General features: G+C 38.7%; 1 protein-coding gene across 1 annotated transcript in view; it reads left to right on the top strand.

Moving 5' to 3' along the window:
• Positions 1-358: 358 nt before the first annotated feature.
• Positions 359-25,342, top strand: part of gps1 (G protein pathway suppressor 1) — a 68,097-nt gene continuing 43,113 nt past the window's right edge. The window contains exons 1-7 of the mRNA XM_041216975.1: positions 359-466; positions 13,515-13,607; positions 15,420-15,601; positions 16,669-16,833; positions 18,295-18,430; positions 20,542-20,619; positions 24,145-24,205. Coding sequence (XP_041072909.1) covers positions 422-466; positions 13,515-13,607; positions 15,420-15,601; positions 16,669-16,833; positions 18,295-18,430; positions 20,542-20,619; positions 24,145-24,205 — 760 coding nt within the window. The 5' untranslated portion in view covers positions 359-421. The remainder of the gene's footprint in view (positions 467-13,514; positions 13,608-15,419; positions 15,602-16,668; positions 16,834-18,294; positions 18,431-20,541; positions 20,620-24,144; positions 24,206-25,342) is intronic.

Genomic DNA, 25,342 nt, shown 5'->3' with positions numbered 1-25,342 from the left:
TGAGGGTGATTCTGATTATTTCTCTGACCTCCTGAGAACGCCTCATATACCCAATAGTTATGAATTCTTATATGTTGATTATGTCCACCTATAATGTGAATAAACGAGTTATATGCTCTTTATGATTCCAACACCGATCTTTTTCTGAAACCGTTTTAAATCCTCTTTTATTTTATTGCAACTGGCTCGCAAATAAAATGCTGAAACCGCAAAATTAAGAATGCAGGTTTACCAACCAGGAGCGCTGGGCAATAAAATAGGGCTGCGCCGCCATGTTTGTGCGGGGCATCGTTCCAAAGACACGCAGACGTTTCTGGGGCCAAAGACGTCATGACGCACGGGCGTGCTTCTATTGACCTTTCACCCCGGTGATGAGAGTGCCCGGATGCGGAGCTGCTCTGTGGCTGCTGAGAGTTGCTGAATGAGGGAGAAGATGCCACTTCCCGTTCAAGTGTTAAATTTTCAGGTAAAAAGCCCCGCTGCCGTCCGATCAAAGGGTAGATTATAGTGCGGTGGGAAGAGGAAAGGAGGGTCTCCATGTGAAGTAGTAAGAAGGGATTGTGCCGTGGCGAACGATGCTGAACTGAGGGGAACATGACAGTTGGTTGCTGGCTGATAGAGCCAGAATGAACCTGTTACCAAGGCACCTTTTGCTGTTTCTGCGCTGTGGATGCGCACGGTTTTGCTCTGAGTCCCGAACCTGAGTGCTTGAGACCCCAGAATCTAGTTTTGGTTCGTCTTAACCTGCTTTACCAGATAGAGCCTGGAGAAAGTGATGCCTGAGAATGGGCCTAAAGGTACAGGCTTCCTGGCTGGGCTCCTGCATCCTGGAATAGAACCTTAAAGCTACTGTATTTCTTGTCCACTGTTTTATATGGCTAATGTTCAATGTAATTTAAGAAAGACGGTGGTGTAGTGGTAATGTCACTGGACTGCTAGCTAAGGCTGTGGGGACACTGGATCAAATCCCTCTGTTACAGCTCGTGGAATTTAAGTTCAATTAATAAATTCAATTGATTAATAAAAAATTCTGGAATTAAATAGCTAGTCTGATAATGGTGACCATGAAACTATCATTAATTGTTGTAAAAAGCTAGCTGGTTCACTAATGTCCTTTTGGGAAGGAAATCTGCTGAACTTACCTGGCCTGGCCTACATGTGACTCCAGATCCGCAGCAACATGGTTGACTCTTAACTGCTCTTTGAAATGGCCTAACAAAGACTAGTGACCAGTTCCAGGGCAATTAAGGATGGGTGACAAATGCTGACCTTGTCAGTGACGCCCACACCTCATGAATCTATTTGAAAAAACTAATTGCCCTTTTTTTTGTTTTCTCTGTTTAAGAGACGCTAAATATTATGACTCATTTAAAGTATCCTAGATCATGGAAGTCCCCTGCAAAATGCCTGGTAAAATCCATGAAATATTTTGTAATGTGGGATAATTGACTGAGGAATGTGCTAAGTGTGATTACATTTTCTGACATAAGTTTACCTAAATATGCCTACTTGTATCACTTGGCATTGTGCCCTTATTAAGGTAGTTCTATGCTGAGAATTTCTTTTAACACAATTTCAAAACCTCTCTTTATAATGTAAACAATGTGCATGGTTGTCACTGTGAAATGCAAAAACAATTATATTTTTGGCTTTGTAATTTGAACTGTGAATATTTTTATATTTAATGAGACTACCGTGTATTGCATCTATATTTTTGGGCTAAGGTGTTTAACCTGTTTAACAAAGCTCTCTTACTTCCCCACTTTGCTGTTGAATTTATGAAGAACAAGTAGGTAGTTGAAAAGGGGATCCTGCTACTCAAAATGGAGCAACCTGCAAGCCTATCTGGAGTTTGAATATAAATTTTCAGTCAGGCTTTATTCTTGGAATTTGTTGCTAATATCGTGTAGTGGTATTGAAGTGAAAACTTTTGTCCTGGACAGTTTTTATTGGATAAGCAACTATTTCTCCTAATTATTCTGTTGAACAGGGATGGAAGGAATTGTTTTTTAATAAATACAACTCTCTGTTGTTATATGTCCAGAAATAAAGTCAGTGTTAAAATATTTTGTAGGAATGTGTAGCCGTTTTTCTTCCCATCGCATCTAATAGGTCTCTGCTATGTCGGTGTGTCACTGTCTTCCAGTTCCGTACCTTTCTCTGCCAAAACTTCCCATTCAAATCCCTCCAGCTTGGGCCTTGCCAATGTCACGAATGACATCATCTGTTACTGAGATACCTTTTCCTCTAGTATTTAATATGGTTAATAAGGCCAACCATTAATGTGTGTTTTCCACATCCAGCTCCACGGAAGTCCCATGGTTCCTTTCCTATCAATCCAACTGCGGTCAATGCATCTCTAGCCATTACTTTTCTTCCCTCCCTCATATTGCCACCTTTGAGGGCCCTAAACATCCATCTTTAGTTCTCTCATCATCCTTTTCTAAATGCTGGGCCTTGCTAATATCATCCATAGGCAAAGCATCAGCTTTCACATAGAAGTTGATGATAGCAAGGTCTACCCCTAGTGTACTTCTCTCAACTGTCTCCATGCCATCTGACATCCAGGATGAATAATTTTTTCCTTTAGCTCAACGTTAAGAAGACTGAAACCATTAGTTATAGCCCCCACCACAAATTCTACATGCTTGCCATTGATTATGGCAATGTTTACTATCTACTATGGCCAGTGTCTCAGGCTGAAGCAGCAGGATCACTTTTTCTACCGGCTACTTGCTTGCAGGCCTGTGATTTTGTTTGTCACAGACTTTTGTTTTAAATCTAAAGTTTTTTTTCTATCATCTAGGGTACTTACTTTCATCTCCACAATATTAAATCATGCTATGATCTGGGCCCACTACCTAATCTAACACGATATTTCCTCGCAAATGTTCTTTCCTCTCACTCCAGTTTTCTTTGCATCTCTCCTCCCTTCGACCCACCATCGGTACAGAACTGTCAGCCATCTTGATTCTACTTTTTGGAACCCCTTCCCTAAACCTTGGCCTTTGCACTTCTCTCAAATCATCTTTTCGACGGACCTTGTTCTTCCCTCCTATCTCTTCCTTCTGTTCTCAGTGTCTTTTCTCATTTTATTTATTTGTGAAGGGTGTGGCTTTTTTCACATTAACTTGATATTATGGCTGTTCAGATGCCTCGTGATTTAAAATGGGATATATTGTAGAGAAAGTTTATTGCAACGTTCTCATAAGGAAACCATAGACAATTAATGTTTAATGCTACTGAAGTGGGGTCTTGAACAACTTTAGTGACTATCTCAACAGTCTAGCTACTAAACATTTAACAACACAGCGTATTGTGTAAGAGTGACAAAGATACCTCTTGAATTCGTGGTTGTCTACCCCTTTAACTAGTACTATCAGATATTAAATGAAAAAAAGGTTATTTTAAAAAATGGCAATTCTCGCTCCTTATATGGCATGTAAAGAATGATCATCAAATCAACTTATGTTTATATAGCACCTTTACTGTAATGAAAGGTCCCAAAGCGCTTCAGAGGAGCTTTATAAAACAGTGTGACACTGAGCCATATAAAGAGATATTAGGTCGATGACCAAAAGGTTAGTCAAAGAGGTATGTTTTAAGGGTTTCCTAAAGAAGGAAAATGAAGTAGAGAGACAGAGTGGTGTAGGGAAGGTATTCCAGAGCTTAGGGCCTAGGCAACTGAAGGCATGGCCACCAATGATGGAAGGAGCATAATTGGGAATACATGAGAGGCCAGAATTTGGGGAACGCAGATATTGTGGATGGTTATGGGGCTGGAGGAGATTATAGAGGTAGGGAGGAGTATGACCAAGGAGGGATTTGGAAATGAGTGAGAATTTTAAAATCAAGATGCTGCTTGATTGGGCACAAATGTAGGTCAGCAAGCTCAGGGGTGATCGGGGACTGGGACTTGCGGGTTTATACATGGGAAGCAGAGTTTTGGATGGCCTCAAGTTTATGGGAGCTAGAATGTGGGAGACCAGCCAGAAATGCATTGGAGTAGTCGAGTCTAGAAGTAACAAAGGCACAAATAAGGTTCTCAGCAGATGAGCTGAGACAGGAGCAAAGTCAGGCAATGATATGGGAGTAGAAATTGGCGGCATTAGTGATGACATGGAGATGAGGACGGAAGCTCATCTTGGGATCAAATGTGGTGATGAACAGATTGGCTTAATGTCAGACTGTTGCCAGGGTAGCCAGGGAATGTATTTTGGAGGAGGAACTGAGAACAATGGCTTCAGTCTTCCCTATATTTAATTGGAGGAAATTTCTGCTCATCCAGTTCTATATGGTGGATAAGCAGTCTTGTAATTTAGCAACAGTGGAGGAGTCGAGAGAGATGGTGGTGAGGTAGAGCTGGTGTCATCAGTGTACATGTGAAAATTAACGCTATGCCTTTGGATGCTGCCACTGAGGGTGGAAAGTGTAGAACAGAGACTATATTTGATATAAATGAAGACTTAAACCTACTTCTAACTTAATTATTGGATATATTTTGTTTCTATGTTTTAGAGGGGGAGGCAGTGGCAAAGTGGTAACGTCACTAGATTAGTAATCCAGAGACCCAGGCTAATACTCTGGGACATGCGTTCAAGTTCCACCATGGCAGCTGGTGGAATTTAAATTCAAATCTGGAATTAAAAAGCTAGTTTAATGGTGACCATGAAACCATTGTTGATTGTTATAAACACCCATCTGGTTCACTAATGTCCTTCAGGGAAGGAAATGGCCACCCTTACCTGGTCTGGCCTACGTGTGATGGCAGATCCACAACAATGTAGGTGACTCTTAAATGCCCTCTAGCAACAAGCTACAAAGTCTAAAAAGAATAATGCAACTGGGTGGACTGCCTGACATTGACCTAGGCACCGAAAATGACAGCAGCCCTGTCGACACTGCAAAATCTCAGAAATAACCTAGTAAACCACACAGTTGTATCATACTGCTACAGAGAAGTGAGAAAGGAATGAAACCAGACAGATGACAAGGAATCAAACCAGTCACCGGAAATGACAATGGCAAATCCAACCCTGTCAATCCTGCAAAGTCCTTCTTACTAACACTGGGGGCTTGTGCCAAAATTGGGAGAGCTGTCTCCTAGACTACTCAAGCAACAGCCTGATGTAGTCGTACTCATGGAATCATATTTTACAGACAATATCCCAGGCATCACTATCCCTGGAATGCCATGTCCCAATGACACGACAGACACACCAGAGGTGGCAGCACAGTTGGGGAGGAGTTGCCCTGGCGGTTCTCAACATCGACTCTGGACCCCATGAAGTCTTCTGGCATCAGGTCAAACATGGGCAAGGAAACTTCCTGTTGATTACCACCTACTGCCCCCTCATCTGATGAATCTGTAGCCCTCCATGTTGAGCACCACCTAGAGGAGGCAGCGAGGGTGGCTAGGGCACAGGATGCACTCTGGGCAGGGGACTTCAATGTCCATCACTGAGAGGAGCTTGGTAGTGTCACTACTGACAGAGTTGGCTGAGTCCTTAAGGGCATAAATGCTAGACTGGGTCTTCAGGTGGTTAGGGAACCAACAAGAGGGAAAAGTATACTTGACCTCACCCTCACCATTCTACCTGTCATGGATACATCTGCCCATGACAGCTCATGGGCGTGACGACCACACAGCCCTTGTGGGAACGTAGTCCCTTCTTCACATTGAGGAAACCCTCCATGATGTGTAGTACAATGCCATGCTAAATGGGATAGATTTCGAATCGATATGACAACACAACATTGAGTAACAGAGAGGTGCTGGGGGCCATCAGAAGCAGCAGAATTGTATACAAACACAGTCTGTAACCTCATGGCTTGGCATAACCCCATTCTACTGTTACTGTCAAGCCTGGGTGGATCAGCCCTGTTTCAGTAAAATATGCAGGAGGGCATGCCAGCAGCAGCACTAAGCATACCTAAAATTGAGGTGCTAATCTGGTGAAGCTATATTACAGGATTACTTGCATGCCAGACAGCGGAAACAGCATGCAATAGACAGAGCTAAGCGATCCCATAACCAACGGATCAGATCCAAGCTTTGCAGCCCTGCCACATCCAGTCGTGAATGATGGTGGACAATTAAACAACTAACTGGAGGAGGAAGCTCCACAAATATCCCCATCCTCAATGGTGGGGGAGCCCAGCACATCAGCGCAAAAGAGAAGGCTGAAGCATTTGTAGCCATCTTCAGCCAGAAGTGCCGAGTGGCTGATTCATCTCAGCCTCTTCCTGTGATTCCCCAGAATCACAGATGCCAGTCTTCAACCAATTCGATTCTTAGCATATGATATCAAGATATGACTGAAGGCACTGGATACTCCAAAGTCCCTTGCAACATTCCAACAATAGTACTGAAGATTTGTGCACCAGAATCAACTGCGCCCTGAGCCAAGCTGTTCCAGTGCAGCAACAGCACTGACATCTACCTGGCAATGAGGAAAATGTCCTGTCCACAAAAAAATACTAGGACAAATCCAATCTAGCCATTTACTGCCCCATCAGCCTACTCTCCATTATCAGCAAAGTGATGGAAAGAGCCGCCGACAATATTATCAAGTGACATTTACTTAGCAATAACTTGCTCACGGATGCTCAGCTTCAGCTCCGCCAGGGCCACTCAGCTTCTGACCTCATTACAGCCTTTGTCCAAACATGGACAAAATAGCTGAACTCAAGAAGTGAGGTGAGAGTGACTGCCCTTAATATCAGGATAGTATTTGAACAAGTGTGGCTTTAGGAAGCCTGAATAGAACTGAAGTTAATGAGAATCAGGGGGGAAACTCTTCACTGGTTGGAGTCATACCTAGCACAGAGGAACATGGTTGTGGTTGTTGGAGTTCAATCATCTCAGTCCCAGGACATCACTGCAGGAGTTCCTCAGGGTAGTGTCCTAGAGCCAACCATCTTCAGCTGCTTCATCAATGACCTTCCTTCCATCATAAGGTCAGAAGCGGGGATGTTCACAGCTGATTGCATTATGTTCAGCACCATTCGTGGTAGAACACTGTTCACTTGCCTGGATGAGTGCAGCTCCAACAATGCTCAAGAAGCTTGACACATCCAGGATAAAGCAGCCTGATTGATTAGCACCCAATCCAGCATCTTCAATATTCACTCCCTCCACCACCAATGCACAGTGGCGGCAGTGTATACAATCTACAAGATGCACTTCAGCAACTCACCAAGGCTCCTTTAACAGCACCTTTGAAACCCTTGACTTCTACCACCTAACAGGGCAAGGACAGCAGATGCATGGGAACACCACCACCTGCTAGTACCCTTTCAAGCTATGCACCATCCTAACTTGGAACTATGTCGCAATTTCTTCACTGTCACTGGGTCAAAATCCTGGAACTTACCCCCTCCACCCCTCAACAGCACTGTGGATTTTTCTACAACACCTGGACTGCAGCAGTTCAAGGAAGTTGCACACCACCACCACTTTCTCAAGTTCTGTTAAGGATGGGCGCTAAATGCTGGCCTAGCCAGCGAGGCCCACATCCCATGAATGAATAATAAAATAAAGTTCTGGCTGATCTCACAGCCATATAATTGAAGGCTATTAATTTAGGCCTTTCAAAATTAAATATTTCCTCATCACTGTGCTGTAATATGATTGAGACCATGCCTTGATATTTGTAGTTGAAAATTTTGATTACTGTCAAATAAACAGGTGAAGGGCTATGTTCACAACTAACAAGGGAGTGAGTCTGAATGAGGGGTGGCCAGCTTTGAAAGTTGTTCACAATAATTATCAGACTTATGTTCAAAGTGCAGCAACAACCAACACATCTGGTAAATGCTCAGAGTTTATCTCATCGACTAGTGCTATTTTCAATCAGAAATTTGTTTAGCATCAGACTTGTGAACTCTTACAGAGTCAATGAAAGTTCAGTGCTTGCCAATAAACTGTCTTGTATAAGAGGAACAAGAAGTACCTTTTTGGCTTTTTATTATGTCAGAACGAAGTTTATAGTGATTCTTCACAAGCTATCTGCTTCCTAGTGTTCTTTGGGCTTCATCATTCATACCCATTTCAGGAGTTTGAGTTTGAGAAGTTGAGGTTTCATGCTTTGGTGCACATTATGATGTAATGACAACAGTTGTACTAGCTATTTTAAAGCAGTTATAGTATAGATTCAGTATCGGTGCATAAATAAAGGGCAAAGTCCCTTAAGTTTTCTTCGCCACGGTACATTAGCTAATAAATTAAATGCTAGTTATCAATGTTGCAATCATTGTGATGAGATTGCTGCAGTCTTAACTGAGTGATGTGCTGTGCCTGTACCATTTAGTTAAATAATATTAGTTGTATGTTTGTCTACTTAAAGAAACAGTCTTTAGAGTTTTTGCAAATTGCTTTCCAAATTTTACATATGGAATCAAGACTTCTTTGTTATTTTTTGATATTACACCTTTTGCTTTCAAATAATTCACATGCCTGCAGCAGAATGCAGTCTTTCAATTGTCATATTCATGCTGCTGACTTCTGTCCTTTCTCCTGAGTTCTGGCAATTTGATTGACAACAACTTGAATATGTTGAGTGGGGGTTAGTTATTTGAATACCTTTCCAATCATGGCCTTCTCTGTTGCTGGCTGTTGCACAGTATCTGAAAGACGATGGAAAATTTAATTTTTAATAAGTAGCAGATTTCATATTTAATTGGAGGATATGCTATTTTGTAACAATAGAAATGTAATGTAGAAAGTAACAAGGAGCAAATATATTTGCATGAAGTGCATACTATATGCAAGTCATTTAATATATGCATAGATTATGGATTTTATGTTGTAAATAATATAGTTGCAATTGTGTACATTATAAAGCTACAATGCTAGATAACTTGAATTTGAATTGCTATAGCTGGATTACATTTGAATTCTGAGCACAAGTGTAGAACTGTAGTAACTGAGAATTTCATTCCTCTTTCCCAGGCAAGCACTGTTTCAGGGGCAGGGAATGCAGATAGTCAGGAAGGGTGTCGAGATAGCTCCACTCCCAGCTCAGCCACCTCTTCGCTCTCAGATCTTTACCTGACACCTCACAGCAGTAGATCAGACTTGTTTCTACATAGCACGGCAGGAGATTTCAGCCTTAGCGCCAGCTTGTCAGCCTGCACTCTGCTCTATGAGGTACCTTGATCACCAGGAAAGTTGATGAAGAAATCACACAGCTCATGTGTGACTTCATTTTGGTTTGCAATAGGAGACCATACTGTTAATATGAATGTGCTTCAGAGTCAATGTTTTTTATATCATATATGTGTTAATGCCAGAAAAGCAATTCATACACTGTTCTATTCTTTGGTGATTGATAAAGCTTTGAGCTCCTTCTAAGACCTTTCACATGGCAGCAGTTCCTGAACACTACCACCAGTTTACCCCTCAGCTTGTGCTAGGAGGTGAGACTAGGTCCTAGAAGAAGCTTGAGGTTTGATTAATGAAAATGAGCAGAAAATCCAGCGGTAAACTTTAGGACTCATAGTCCAAATGAACTCTGACAAAAAGATTAAACATTACATTAGAAGTGGTAATGATGTGATGCATTATCTCAATCTAGCACGAGTGCTATAAGAAATGGAGTGTCTTTGAAGCAGAGCTTCCCCTGGCTTTTTACCCAAGTTAAAATGCCACAATCCAACTAATTGTTCTGTACACTGCCGTTTATTTGTAAAACATTAACAAAGTGCCTGATGGGTTTGCTGTGATGCTGTTAGACTGTAAGTTAGTGATTTAATTGGAATAGAGGTGAGAATGACCTGAGTGAAGGGGCTATTTATATCTTGGAAGAAGCTTTGTCTAAGCGTTGCAATACAGTTATTCATCTAATTTGAATTATTTAATTATCTAATTGGGTAACAATTTATTGAAAGAATCAGTGTAAAAATATCAATTTATATGGAAGAGTATATTTATTATTTGCAGATTAATAGTCAGAGGAAACAGTGCTTAAAATTCAGGAAAATGTCTGAAAACCACAAAAACCTTTTCAAAGCAAAGCTGATAAACTTGTATCCTGAAGAAAACCTTGGAACCATACAGCTCAGCTTATAGGTTTATTCTTTAATCACTGTAGAATGTTGGTGATGTGAAGGAGCCTTGAAGAACTGAGCACCTTTAGCTCACATACTACTGATCCACTGATGCATCTCTTGTAGTTCTCTTCCAGGAGGCTTAAGGCTTTGACAATACTGTATTTGAGTTAGTTACAGCATCTTTTTTTTCCTGGAATGTTTTGTGAACAGATAATAGTGTTTCTATCCAGGTTGCTAAACCTTATTGGCATCTTTACCTGATGATGCCAAGTAAGTTTTGTTTCTCATCAATGCAACTTTTGAATTGTAATTAATATTGATACTACAATCCTAAAGGCTGAAGATGCTGCAAAGCCCCGAAGTGTTGAAGGCAGCACGCATTTGCAGGATACATTTTTGTTGTTATTATTGATTAAAATGAATTGCTTTTTTAAGTGTTGTCTATCTCCCAGAAACACAAATGAAAGAATGATGGAATTGAGACCATTGGTTATCTCACTACATCATCTATTAAGCTTGTATAACTTTCAAAAAATTCTCATCACACTATTACCCAGTTTTTAAAAAATTAGGCAATTAAATATTACAGGTTAATAAAAAGAGCATTTTCCTTCATAGACAATTTTAAAAAATAAAGCACATAGTTTTGATCTAAATAGGTCCAGTTTCTCAGGTAAATTTAATCAATTTTTGATGCCGAAGCCATAGACCAGCCAAAATGCTGAATGTGATTGACTTTAGAGTTGTAATTGTTGTTTGCTAATTGCTTGAATTACACCAACATTCTTCAGTGAGGGATGTCATGTCAAAATCAAATATTGAAGAGTCATATGGACTCGAAACGTTAATTGTGTTCCTCTCCGCAGATGCTGTCAGACCTGCTGAGTTTTTCCAGGCATTTTTATTTTTGTTTCAAATAGACTATTGTTTGCTGACACTACAAGGAACAAGGTATTGTCTGCTAAATGGGGTGGAAAATATTTCTTTTTTTAAATGTAAGCTTTTCATCTAAGGGTGGAATAAAGCAAAATTTATTTGCTTATTGAGTGTGTAGGTAAACTTTTATCTCAAGTTATAGAACAGCAGTATTATGCTGTGAATTCTGCAATCCTCAAACTGCCCTGCAAATACTGTAATTTTATTAATGATTTATTGCACTGTTACTTTATGGAGCGCAATTCTTGGAATCTTGTCAACAGTGTACATTAAAACAATGCAGAATCAATACCTTATTAAAATCATGCCTGTTAGCAACATTGCTTATATCAGCAGCTTGGTGTTGCGATACTGAAATGCAATTATTAATTGTATACTTTTAATTGTCAGTTCCACATTTATCACTTACACTAAAATTTCATTACAACATGCCATGTTATAATATGGATCTTTTGAAAATGTAAAGATTCCAATGACATCTATTTCTTTTTAGTATTCTCTTTCCTCAGGTACTTTTCTTCCCCCTTCCAAAATTGCCGCCAACACCCCCTCCTCTTTAAAAGAAAAGTCCTCAATCTGCCACCCTAATCTTCCTTTCCTCTCCAAACTCTTTATCATGTTGTCGCTTCACAAATCCATCTTTCCTACAACTCTGTGTCTGAATCTTTCCAGTTTGCTTTCTCCCCACCTGCCACAACATTGAAATGGCCCTATCCAAAGTTGGAAATGACATTCTCCATGTCCGATCATTGTGCTTTTTCGTCCTTCACTTCTGCAGTCTTCGATACAGTTGACACAATTTCCTCCAATGCCTCCCCTACATTATCCAGCTCATTAAGACTGCCTTTTCTTGTTTATGATCTTAGTTACCCAATCATAACCAAATCACCCCCAGGAATGACTTCTTTTTCCACCAGCATGCTGTTATCTCTAGTACCAATGATCTGTCGCTGGCCGCCTTCATTCTCATCTACATGTTGCCTCGTAGCAACATCATCTGAAGACAGTCATCTGGCACAACATCCAGCTTTTCACCACACCTTTTGCTCTTTCCACTTCCTCTGTGTTGTCAGATTGTTTGTCCAGTGCTTATCATTGGAGGAGTTGCAATTTCTTCCAGATATAAATTAGGAAGACTGAATCTGTTGCACCCCCCTCCCCCCACCCAACCATCACAAACTCTAACTCTGTACCCTTGCCACTTTAATTCTCCTGCCCAGCTGCCTTTTAAGGTTGAACCAGTCTTAGTAGCCTTTGAATTCAACTGACCCAAGGCTGAACCTCCAAACCCATATCCTCTCTATCACAATGTTTGGTCACTTTGACCTTTGTAACTGCTTGCTTTTAGCAATTGGAAACATTAACTCTGTTTCTCTTCACAGATGCTGCCTGACCGGCAGAGTATTTCCAGCGTTTTCTGTTTTTATTTTGGATGTCCAGCACCTGCAGTATTTTGCTTTCTCGTGAATTTAAAATTTGCACCTTTTCTTTATGTTTGAATCCTCTCAAACTTGCTCCTTCCCTAGTTGGCCCTAAAATCCTTTAAATCTCTGTTCCTTTTATTCTGGCTCTAGTACCCATTGCCCTCAACTTGGATGGCTGCATACAGCATTATAACTCAGATTTGAGTTCACTGGTGTTAGGACAGAAACTGTTTGACCCCCATCATCCACAACATGACCAAATAAAATCTTGAAAACATACTCATGGCTTACTGGTAATGGGAAGAATAGAGACCAGGTGACTGCTAAGGTAGTTTCTGAATTGGCAATATTCGTAACTCTTTTGTTACAACCAGCAGCTTAGGTGTAGTTGTGATATTGAAAGTGTTTTGAAACATTTAACCAGTTCATTTTATTTGTTCTTCCAGAGCTAAAGCAGGATTTCACTAGGACATCGCACTGAGCAATTGATGGTGATCAGGGAGATTTAATAAAGCAGCTTTTTTAGGCAGTTCCATTTTATTTGTTGATGAATCTAGTGAATGACCTTGGCATCTAATTGCATTTTCTGTTCAATTTGCTTTCACTGAAATGTCAACCACTGAATTTTCTTCCCGGTTGAATGTTGCTATCCATTCAACTTTCAATATTGTATTGCACTGGAAAAATTTATGTACCAAACAACTTTGCAGTTATAAAAAAAAAAACAAAAAAACTGCGGATGCTGGAAGTAAATAACTTTGCAGTTATGCTGTTTATGTCTGGCCTGAAGACATTTTGCTGCCAGTATCTGATTCTCTGAGTTCATAAGAAATTGAACATGCTTAAAAAAAACACATTCCCAATTTAATAAGTTCATTTTCATTACTGTGAATTAAAATTATAGAAAAATATGATTTAAATTTCTATTTTCTATCCTAGTGATGACCAGTTTTACAATAAAAATGTAAATTTTTATTTTTTGTATTCTGTCATTTTGTTTTAATGTGTCAGTTAGAGACAAGAACTTATTTTTAAAAACCTGACTGATCAGTTTTTAGAACTAACTTTGTTATTCCTCTGTCTTTTTCTGTGCCTCCCAAGGGAGCGGTAGAACCAATGCAAATAGATGCTGACCCTCAGGATGATCAGCAGAATGCACCTGACACAAATTACGTGGTGGAGAATCCTACACTGGTATGTCAGTACTTTTTAAGATAATTAGCAAAAGAACCAGAGAAAGGATGCAGAGAATTTCTTTTACCTAGCTACTGTTATGATCTGGAATGTAAAGATAGTAAAAGGAAAAATTTGTGGGACAAGAGCAGGAGAGTGGAACTAATTGACTAGCTCTTTTGAAAAGCTGACACAGGCAACATTTGCCAAATGGCTTTCCTCTGTTGCTGTATGATGCAATGATAGCACGCACAGTACTTCACTGTAATTTTCTTAAAACTTCCACCCAAATATGAGAAATTATAAAAGCCAAAATCTCTTCTCTTCATATTTTGTTACAAAAGACAATATATCTCTAAAAGACGATTTTTAAAAAATCTTTTTGCTTTGCACTTCTCCCCACCCCCTCTCCACGCACACAACCATGAAGCTGGGATCCTGCTTGGGAGATTGTGTACTGCTAATTTTGGAGTGTTTACACACACACACACACACAGCTGCCCATTTTTTTTTGTCAGCTTTGCTCTGATTCCGAAAGGATAGTGTGAACTTTGTTCTGGCTGCAAAGGAATAGATAATCTGGTCTGGATAATCTAATCCATTGTAACACTGAGTGTTGGTTGTTAGAGGTACCATCCTTCAGAGGAGAGATATTAAACGAAGTCTATTCTGCCAGCTTTGGTGATTCTTATAATGGACTCCCCTGGCACTATTCAGAGAGGACCAGGGTACTTTTTTTTCAGCTAAAGTTAGCCTTGATCAATACCACCTTAAAAACAGATAATGACTGTTGATTACATGTCTGGAATAGTCCTGAAGCTGAATGGTTATCATGCTTACCTCTATAACAACCGTTATGTATTTCAGAAAATAATTCATTGTGTAAAACTGTTGTGAGACACTGTTCCATAAAAAGGACTTTGTAAATACAATTACCCGTTTATCACTGCAAGTGAGAATCACTAATAACTTTGCACTTCTATGTACTGAAGTTTTTGATTAGGAGATATAGTACTTGAATTGTACTGTGCCATGGCATCTCTTAGATATTTTTCACAGATTTGAGGGTCTGCAATTCTGATAAGCATATCTACACCCCATTTATAGCATAAAAATTTAACTTTGGAGATTTATATTTATGCCCCTTTAAAAAATCCACTTAATCTCCTGTTTACTTTTCCTCCTCTTTTTGCATGTTTGCTTCAGTGCACCCCAAGATTGCAGCCTAGCCCCCTCTGAATTTATTATTTACATGCTTCAACCTTATCTTCAACACCTTGCTTGTCTAATTCAGCTTGGTGATTGTCCCTTTTCCTCCGCCACCTGCAGGAATATTTTCGGGAGTTTTGCTATGCTAAAGGTACAACATGGTAAACTCCATGAGGTCTGCAGGCCTGATATTGAGTTTGATATTTGTGGGTACAGTGTGATTAATTTTTCTCTGAGCCATGCCCCAATCTTGGTGGTCATATAATATTTAATTCAATTTTAGTTCAATATTTATAGGTGTCAAAATGACGTTGCTCTCTGTTCCATGATAGTGTTTTTGGTTGAATCTCATTATGTTCCCTGTGTTATACATTCCTATGAAAAGAACAGCAGTATTACTTTGATAACATCTTAAGGTGTGGATTTAGGACAGTTGTCGTGGTTTATATTAAGGAATCTGTTAATTATGGTGTTGTAAGTTTCCCATTGGATGAGGGTTAAATGACAAATGTATTAAATTTTTTTTAAAATGCAGACTATTAAACTTGACACTGTTCCACTTAAATTTAGATCTGTCTTTCATGGAAATGCATTAGTTATGTGTTTGTTGTGTGTCTTTTATAGGATCTGGAGCAATATGCAGCCAGTTACAGTGGTTTAATGCGGATTGAGAGGCTCCTGTTTATTGCAGAGCACTGTCCACAACTACGCGTCGAAGCCCTGAAGATGGCACTGTCCTTCGTTCAGAGAACATTTAATGTAGATATGTATGAAGAAATTCATCGTAAGCTGACAGAGGCCACTAGGTATAGCTGTAAATGAGAGAATATAGCTATAGCAATTTAATCTTACTAAAAGCACTCCCAGATTCATGTTTCACACTGTCTATTGCTTAAGTATGCCAGCTTCATTTATGATTTGTGTTTATTCTTAGTTGGATTGTTGAATGGATTATCTTGTGATGCAGACGTTTAATTCAATAAGTGCTCCCATTCTTGACAAGAATCTACTCTTCTTTCCAGTTTCTGAGGTCCCTTGCATCTTCCATGTGCCTTCTGTTCTTTTGTTTTCCTTCTGTGCTTCTTCGCTATTCATCAGAACATGTTGGCTGCTCTCAACTGCTCATGCTGGAATTTGGTGCTCCTCCCTTTACAGAGTGAAATACTATTATAAACTGCAGTGGACCATAACATAAATAGAGGTCTTTCATTCATGTTATGAGGGGCTATGTCCACCTAAAAATAAAGGATAGTTTTCGGATCTCATGATGTTGTCAAGGAACTTTCTGTGGGAAGCATAAAACGGAAATTGAGGTGCACACTGTGCATGACTTTCTGACTGTTAATCTAAATAGTATAGAAATAACGTGCAGCGTGTGCCCAAAGTTTCCCGTATACATTACCACAGTTCCCTGCCAGATGTGTAAAGTTAGGAAATTGCTCTATTAATTTTCCCCTTTTTTCCTTTCATTGGTGAATGAGAAGCTGCAGTGATGATTCTCTGTAATTGCAGCCAGTTGGGTTGAGTAATACTGGATGGGAATAGATCACAAGTTTAAGTGGATAGGGAATGAGTGGCAGGTGCATGCAGCAGGAAAGGTGATGGGGGAACGGAGAGGTTTTGATTGACCCATTCAGATGGTTGACAGATACATTGAAGTGGATCATGCGTGACATTGCAATTCTTTGTCTTTACATCTTTCTATTCCCATTTCTTCTTGGTTAGACATTGTGATCCTATGATGACTGACGCTCAAAGTGCAGTTTTTTTGCTAGTCATTTAAAGCTTAGTTCAAGTTGTTCAACTCTGAACCCAGTCTTGAGTAAAATACTTTATAAATGGAACTCTAAAGTCTAAAAATGTCTTACTGCAGGGAATCTCAGGGTGTACCAGATGCAGTGCCAGAGACAGGTCTGGAACCCCCAACACTGGACACAGCTTGGGCAGAATCGACACGGAAGAAAGCTTTGCTGAAACTGGAGAAATTAGATACAGATCTAAAGAACTACAAGGGCAATTCTATTAAAGAGAGCATCAGGTAACACACCTCCAAAAAATGTACGGAATTTGTCTTCCATGCTTAATTTGAAAATCAATTTGATTGCAGCTCAGTAATGTCTGAACCAGGCCAGGCTGCCAACCACCATACATTACACATCACATCACTAATTAGACCAAATAGCTCGTTTCTGTGCTGTGATTTCTATGTAATCAGCCCAACTTGGTTCAGGTTCCCTTGACTGTCTGTTAATTCAAATAGTGTTGCTACTGCCAAAAATTTGAAACAACTGAGACAGTAATGTTGTGGCATCAAACCATTGCTGGTGGCTTATTCTAATTAAAAGGACAAATGCTACCATATGTTGTTCAAAGTGAATCAACTTTCAAATAATTAACATTTAAATGCATTTATCCTTACTGATTGCTGTGCTAACATCAGGAACTAACTCGTATTTGGTGGCTCCACAATATTTGTACAGAATGTTGGCTTAGCAGTTACAATTGACTAGAGGTAGAGGTACTAAAACAAGTGCTGGCTTGTTTCAATGATACCTTTTGTGTTGGAAGATCATGAGTTCAACCTCAATTTCAGGACTTGAGCGCAAAGTTTAGATTGATTCTTTGATGCAGTACTGATGGAGTGCTGCATTGCCAGAGTTGTTTTTTTCTTCGAATGAGACATCATTCTGTGCAACTGTTCAGAAAAGAGCTGTGAATTCTCAATGTTCCCAACCAAAACAGACCAGCTAGTCATTTAACTCATTGCTGTGTACCATTGAACTCAATAGCAAAGAAGTTCAGGCAGGTTGTAAAACAGGCTGACTATTCATTACTGCCTGCCCTGCAGTATCCCCAGAGACTAATTTCGCCCCTGAGATTTCCCAGGAAACTGCTGACTTGTGACAACATTCTGTCAATGGAGATTACATTCAATACTATTCTAACTCTGTTTGGCTGAGGTAGATGAGCAGGAATGTGCTGACGGATATAAAGTGCAATCAAAGATGTACTGTCTGAACTCACCATTATATTACACATTGAGTCTTTTGTCTCAATCACAGCTCATGAGATTTACTGAAGAGTAGTATTTTAGTAATTCACTATAATCCCCAAATAGTATACTAAGAGCAATTTCTTGTATTTTTGTTGTTCTACATAGATATGTGTGTGGTATTGTGTATTACTTGAGGTGATATACGCTGTAGTTGGATTTAAGAATTCTGAATTTTAGAAGCTTAAAATTGTAATAGTATGTAAAGAACAAAAGAATAGAATTTTGTCGCCGAAGTAAATGTTTTGGTCAGTCTTCTTCACTCTGTCTCTGTTTTTCATCTATTTGTGCTAAATGCACTAATATAATTAACAGGTAGTTTTTCAGTGGCAAACAAATGTCCTCTTTGGTGTGACTAGAGTGTTTTATCATTGTATCTGGAAAAGGAATAAATAGTTTTGAAGTGATTGTATCATTTGTCATTTAAAAAAAAAACTTTGTCCTTAGGAGAGGACATGATGACCTCGGCGATCACTACCTAGACTGCGGGGATCTTAGTAATGCACTGAAATGTTACTCACGAGCCAGAGACTATTGCACAAGTGCAAAGCACGTCATCAACATGTGTCTAAATGTCATTAAGGTATGGGAACAAAGACCAATTAAATGATAGTTGCATTGTTATGATTGTAGTTGACACTGCTTGGTAAATATAACTGGAAATATCAATACAACATGGCCAACTTTGACCATTACTTGTATATTAACTGCAACAAAATAAAGAACAAGTGTCATGTTGTATTATCACTGCTCATTGAATTTCAGCCAACATTTCCAAATGGTATTGAGAATGATTGATTTTGTTTTGAGCTGAAAATAATGGTATTAAATTAGATTTCCAGCACAGCACCTTCCCATAGAAACTTTCTGCATGGGGTATTATTCAACAAAGCAACTTCAGCTCAATTTATTTTTCCCCCTCTGGTATGAAACATCTTGATGATGCAAGACACTCCATCTAATAAGCAAGATAAGAACTAAGAATTCCCTGCCCAAGTTGAGGAAGCCAGTTTCAAGCATCAGGTAGTTAAGTAAGTAAGGGTGGGAATTAGAGGCAGATATTTAACTAAAATAAGTAACTAAAATGGATGGCTTTATGTTTTTGGAATATTCTTGTTTCTTTAATGTCCTTGTATTGATATTTCTTAGCTTGATTTTTAATACTTTCAGTGCAATCAGTTTTGTTTGCTAAACTTTCTGATCACACTTTCAACAAATATAAAAGCTCTTTTTACAGCTGTTTGCCAAGAAGTTGTAGAAATTACAATTCTGACCTTGCTAGGACTGTTCGGTCTATATACTAGTAAGTTATCCTGAAGACAATTGTTGCATGTTGGGGGTACGGTTGACAAAATCATCTGTGGTAAAAACAGATAGGTCATAGGACCACGGGGGTATACCGTTAACTCCAGATAGTAGTATTACAATTGTCTTCGATGGTGACAAAAGCCATTTGACACTTTATTCTAAATCCAGCTGGTTTGCTTCATGTGTGACTGTTTCCAGAAACCAGATTTGTTTATGCCCCTTTCTATTGACCTAATTGTCCCACAAGCCATGTGATCAGTCAAGTACAGTTTTTAAAATTTGTACCTGCTTTTCCTCTTCTACAATTTCTTTCTTTCTAGTCCCTGGATGAGCATCTTAGCAAAGATAGTTTTAAAACCTTTTAATTTTATTTTAGTTTCGATAACTTCCCTGCTTTCTCTGCTTCCTGACAATATTTTCCTCTCAGGACCTTCTGGAAATAGAAAGCAATGGTTGAAATAACTGAAATGTGCTACTGGGGAAAAGAAAATTCCAATAAAGAGCTGTAATTCACATGTGCAGTACAACTACTCCGACTGCTCCTTATCCCCATGATGTTCTAAATAAACATAACTGCATTAAATGTATAAATACAATGCTGTTTATAAATTTTTAAATATTGTATTTAACATTGTTTAATTTCATCAACAAGAATGCATTTCGAGTATTTACAACTTTTTGTATAAACAATTAGGGCAATCTATTTTTGAAGCAGCCGGATCAGCATATGGGAAATCAGTTGATGTGCTGATCCTGCTGCTGAGTAAGCCTGTGCCTGTGCCAGTTTAAAGCTACCACTGCACTCTGCAGCAAATCTTGCTGTGCTTTACAGATGTACGCACTCTGCCTTGAACACAAAAATATCAGCATTAGAATGGCCCAACCTGCCTTCACACATCAAACAACACTTAGCATAGAAGTGTTGACTACAAGTGTTGTCTAATCTTCCACCCTTATGTCACATCAGCCTGGTGTCTAGTTTCACACTGCCATAGCCTCAGCTTGGAGCCTCTACGTGGACCCACGTACTGAACCTCACCAGACACAAAGCCACAGAAACCCTGCTTCCCCACATGTAGAAAGATCTAGGCTGTAACATCATTCTGAACCTCAACCTTGATCTGCACCCTCCACCAAAATCACCACAGCCAACACCACTGGAAAAAAATATCAGAACTTTAACCTTGTTTCATAGGAATGCAGCAGCAGGTACACTCAAAGTTTAAAACAAATTTTGGTTGTAGTGGATTCTGCTGAGTTCCCAATGAAAGCAATGGATGAAATGCTCCCAATCAAATATTTATTGTCAATTTGGAAGATTAGTAGGTAGTGCTAAAGAATGAAGTCTGTTGAATTTTTAAATTGCATATAATTCTGTATTGACAGGTCAGTATCTACCTCCAAAATTGGTCCCACGTTCTCAGTTATGTAAGCAAAGCGGAATCGACACCAGAGATTGCAGAGGTCAGTCAATGTGCCTAAGCCTGTGTTCATATTTACCTGATTTAATATGCAACGAAATGTTGGCAAATCTTGTTTTAGCAAAGAGAATGTAACTTTTCCATTTCCAACTTGTTTTGGAATCAGTATGTGATATTTGTTGGACTCTTAATAAATAGAAATTCTTGGACTATTCTGGAATTTGCAAATAGTAAATTGCTGTATTAAATGTGGTAGGGGTTGAAATAAAAAAGTGTAAAAGTGATTCTTTGCTTATATGTAGAGTATTGACTTTCCAACCTGTAAATTTGTTTGATCACATGATGGGACTTAGCAGTATTGCATTCTTTTACAGATTATTGGAAAATTTGTTATGTTATTCCAATGTTTTATTTAATTGGATTCTGACTTTTGTTACTCGTTGAAGTAATTAGTGACAATGCTAGTGTTATTTTTAGATAACCATTAAACAAATGGCAGCATATTGACAATATACTTTGGTTTGTAAATTAAAATATATGTATCAATTAAAAAAACAGGTAAAGTTCTACTTGTCCTAAAAGATTTCTCTGTGTGGCCACCTCACATTCTAATTAGCTCATTGTATAATTTCTGAGCTGCCTTCTTCAATTCCACTCACCCTCCTTGTCTTGGTATAATTTTCAATTTTCCATTTGGCTTTGGAGTGATGTAATTTAGAAGTCAGTGATGTGATTCAGAAACTGTAGCAATCCTAACACTGATCCCGGGGGCATTCTACTCTGTGTTGCTTTCCCCTACTTGACAACTCCTCTGGGAAGTATCTATTGTTTTCTACCCTTCAGCCAATTTCTTATCCATACCCAAGATTTTCCTGAATTATCACAGATTTGAGCTTTGTTTTTGTGTAAAACATTCTGAAAGGTAAAGGTACAAAACATTGAGGCTAACTACAGTTTACTTGGGTTGTCACTTCCTCAAAGCATCCATTCTAATTCATGCTTTCTACAAAGCATTTAGGCATCTTGAGATCCATGAAAGCCATTTTCTCCTTCGTTTATTGCATTCACCATCAGGCTTGCTAGGAAAATTGTAGCCGGTCTACACTGAGTTGAAGGTGGGAGGAAAGAAAGCAGATTATTATCTGACCATGAGTTGCAGCAGTCAGCACAAACCGTTTGTAGGACATATGATTAATTTAGTGGAGTATAAAAGGAAAAATTAGCTTTTGGACTGTACAGCATAATTGTATGTAATGTGATTGCAACAGCACTGGTGCATAGGTCATTAAATCTCTACAGCAAACTTTGATTTATAGACTGGAAAATATTGCAAAGAAGGGATTTCCTTTTAGGATGATTTTAAAAATACTGGGGAACAAATGGCTTGGTTATTTTAAGTTAAGTTGGGTTATAAAGGTTACTTATTTGACTAATAGGATGAGAAAGGGCTTTCAGATGCATTTCAAGCCTCATGGGTGTTCACCTTTTGAGTTTAGCTTTGCTGATTAGAGGCAGAATTGACACTTGAAAACCGCCATCTTCTATGTGGGATGCCAGACTACATTTATATGTTTCAATAATGATGTACATTCTTGACATTGAAAACACTTGTCACAATGCCATCCACAAACATACTGAGTACTAGATGGGTTTGCCTATAGGAGCAAGGTTGTCACAAAAATTTTTGAGGCATATCAGGATGCATCATGGGATTACCCAGAACAAAAACAAAAACAAAAATATCTGGAAAAACTCAGCAGGTCTGACAGCATCTCTGTGGATGCTGTCAGACCTGCTGAGTTTTTCCAAGTATTTTTGTTTTTGTTCTAGATTTCCAGCATCCGCAGTTTTTTGCTTTTATCATGGGATTACCCAGATTTGGCCAAGCTGTGGATGTAAGTTTTATAAGTGCCTGCAGTTAAAAAATGAAATGACCTTCAATGACTAGTCAATGGGTTAGTCCATGATAATGAATGTGACCTTTGAGTCAGGATGAAATAAGTGGATATGACCTTTGGGTCAGAATGAAATAAGTGGATGAGCGGTCTATAAATTATACTGTAATAAACTGATAGCTTGACTTCAGGGTCAAGATATGCAGGAGAATTGGCACTGCAGCAAAATATCAGGATAAATAAGCAAAGTTTATGTTTTGGAGTGAACTGTGAACATTGTTTATGCTAAAGGTCAGATCACTCCATGATTGTTTTGCAAATTCCTCCGGAACTGCAGACGTGATGGACAGGTCATTCCGTGTTTATGTTGTAAATTCCTTTGTAATTAAGGATGTAACAATTACACATACAAGATAAGAACATTGTGAGTTAATGATGAGTTATCCCAAAGATGGTGTATATATAACCAACAGAAATTGTGTAACTTTGAATTGCCTTTTAGAACATTCTGAAAGAGCATTTCCCATGTGTGCACATTTGTACTAAATAAAGAACTGCTGCTGAACCTACCTACAGTCAACTCTCTGCCGAGTGTCTTTTAGATACTCCACAACAATTAAAACGCATATCCGAAGTACTGAATTTAATGTATAATAGACGTATATATGTAATTGCCTGTGCCGCTGACCACGATCAGTTGATTAATACAAGCTTTTTTATATATAAGGAAGTGATAGTGTTGGGGGGGGTGGAGGAAGACTTCAAAAAGTTACACCACAAAGCTATGTAGTTGTTCGTATCTTCAGCACATCATCTCGTAACATGGCAAAATTGAAAAAAGAAATAAATGTTGATGTAACTGTTTATAAGATGTAGCAATTTAGAATGGTAAATGTTGACCAAAAATCATTACAACTAGAATTAAGATTTTTAAATAAAGTGTGTCCTTTGCAAGATTTTTAATATAATATAGAACAGTATGAATTTATAAATTGTATTTCAATGAGTTTGTGCAATTAGAGGCCACTGATGTTTTTATATAGCATGAGATTTTTGTTTACCTCTCTCTTGTTAAATACAGATGAGGTAGCCATTTGACCCATCCTAGCTCATTTGTCCAGCAAACACCTACAGTTACCCTCCTATCAAGGCATCCAACTATTTCTTGAATGATTTCAGGGTTTTGTCTTTGTTTCTGTATCCAGATATTAGTTGCTGTGCTGATTACTATGAAGAAGAACTTTCTGACATTAGTTCTAAATTTGTCTTTATCTAGTTTTAACCTTTGGTCTACTCTCAGTTTGAAGTAGTGTTCCAGATCTGCCTTTTGTATACCCATTTCTATCTTGTATACCTTCATGAGATCAATTGAAATGAGCCTTCTTCCAAAACTGATAAACCACGTTTTTTCCAGATTTTTTCTCTCTGATTGTAGAAATCAATCTTATAGCTCTTTAAATTAACCTCAAGGCTTCAGTATGCCTTTTGTGACTCATTGACCACAGCTTATTTTGAGCAGCTTGCACTCTGGTATAAGCTCAACAGTATGTTCTAGGCATATTTTGTCTTTTGTTGTAGCCATATCTTGGATTAGTAGAACCTTTTTAACACTCATGATATAATGGCGTTTATTTCCTTTTCTTGTGCTCAGACAATGTATTCTCTCTTTACAGCAAAGAGGAGAGAGGGATAGTCAGAACCAGGCCGTGCTGACCAAACTTAAATGTGCAGCAGGTTGGTGAAAATTTTGGTATTTTCCACTGTCCAACCTTTGAGGAATACACAAGTATTATAATTAGATAACTGTGTCCCTGATCAATATCCAAACCTCTAAATAGGTGTTTTGGAATTAATTTCCTCCAGCAAATTAGGTTGCTGCTTGTGCCCAGAAATACTCCGAGGGTCATGATAGCAGTAACCATTGACTTTATTTAGAAGTAAACATCTTTGGTGGAAAAGTATTTTCTCAGTTGTATGAGGTGTCTCTTGTATAAATTGGGGTTGCTATCTTGGGATTTATTAATACCGAAAATTTCTAACTGCATTATTACTAATTTCTTGACAAATTTGTATGTCAGGTTAACAGTAGATTTTTTGCAAAACAAAATTAAATTTTATGATAGTACTTCAGCTCACTCGTTACAGCAGAATTCAACTGAATCACTGTAAAGCCAACATTTTTTTTAACAAAAGTTATGATTTTACAAGAAATAAAAGGTGGTCAAACTAGGATAATAGGTATAAGGTTATGGATCAATTCAGAAATTCTACATAATAGTGAATGGATGGTGATTTATGGGAAATGTATGCTTGATGGAGTCATTGATTAAACATGGAATAGGTATCAGTTTTGTCCCTCAAATCATTATCTACCTTAAAAATATTCAAAGATCATATCTAAATATCTGTAAAACATAAATATAAATTTACTAGTTGAACTTCTGCACCACTGCACAGGAAAGTCAAGACCAAGTATAGTCTTCAGGTGAAACATGATGTTGGGTGGGGATAATTAATCTAGGTCATGTAGATATAATTGAATCCATACTTTAAAGCCATTCTGTCCTAATTTGTATTATTATTTATTGCTAATCGTAAAACATGGTGCAGTTTGGGGAGCAGAAAGTGTAATTGGTTGGAGCATTGATGTTTCTCTGCAGTTGAGACTGAGGAGTTGGGCGATAAAGAAAACTGAGGTGCTAGAGTAGGCTTGTCCAACGTACGGCTCCCAAGCTGGTCACTGCCCCCAGAGCCAGTTTTCAAAATTCTGGTCAAGCAGGTGAGTTTCAATGGATGATTCTGCATGGAGCTGCTCCTCAAATCAGAGACTGTTTCTCTCCTGCGTTGGCTGCTGATAGGCTTGAGCCTGTC

This window comes from Carcharodon carcharias, chromosome 22 (genome assembly GCF_017639515.1).
Source record: "Carcharodon carcharias isolate sCarCar2 chromosome 22, sCarCar2.pri, whole genome shotgun sequence".
Classification (NCBI taxonomy): domain Eukaryota; kingdom Metazoa; phylum Chordata; class Chondrichthyes; order Lamniformes; family Lamnidae; genus Carcharodon; species Carcharodon carcharias.
Note: the sequence above shows the minus strand (reverse complement) of the source record. Positions and strands in the feature narration are given on the sequence as shown.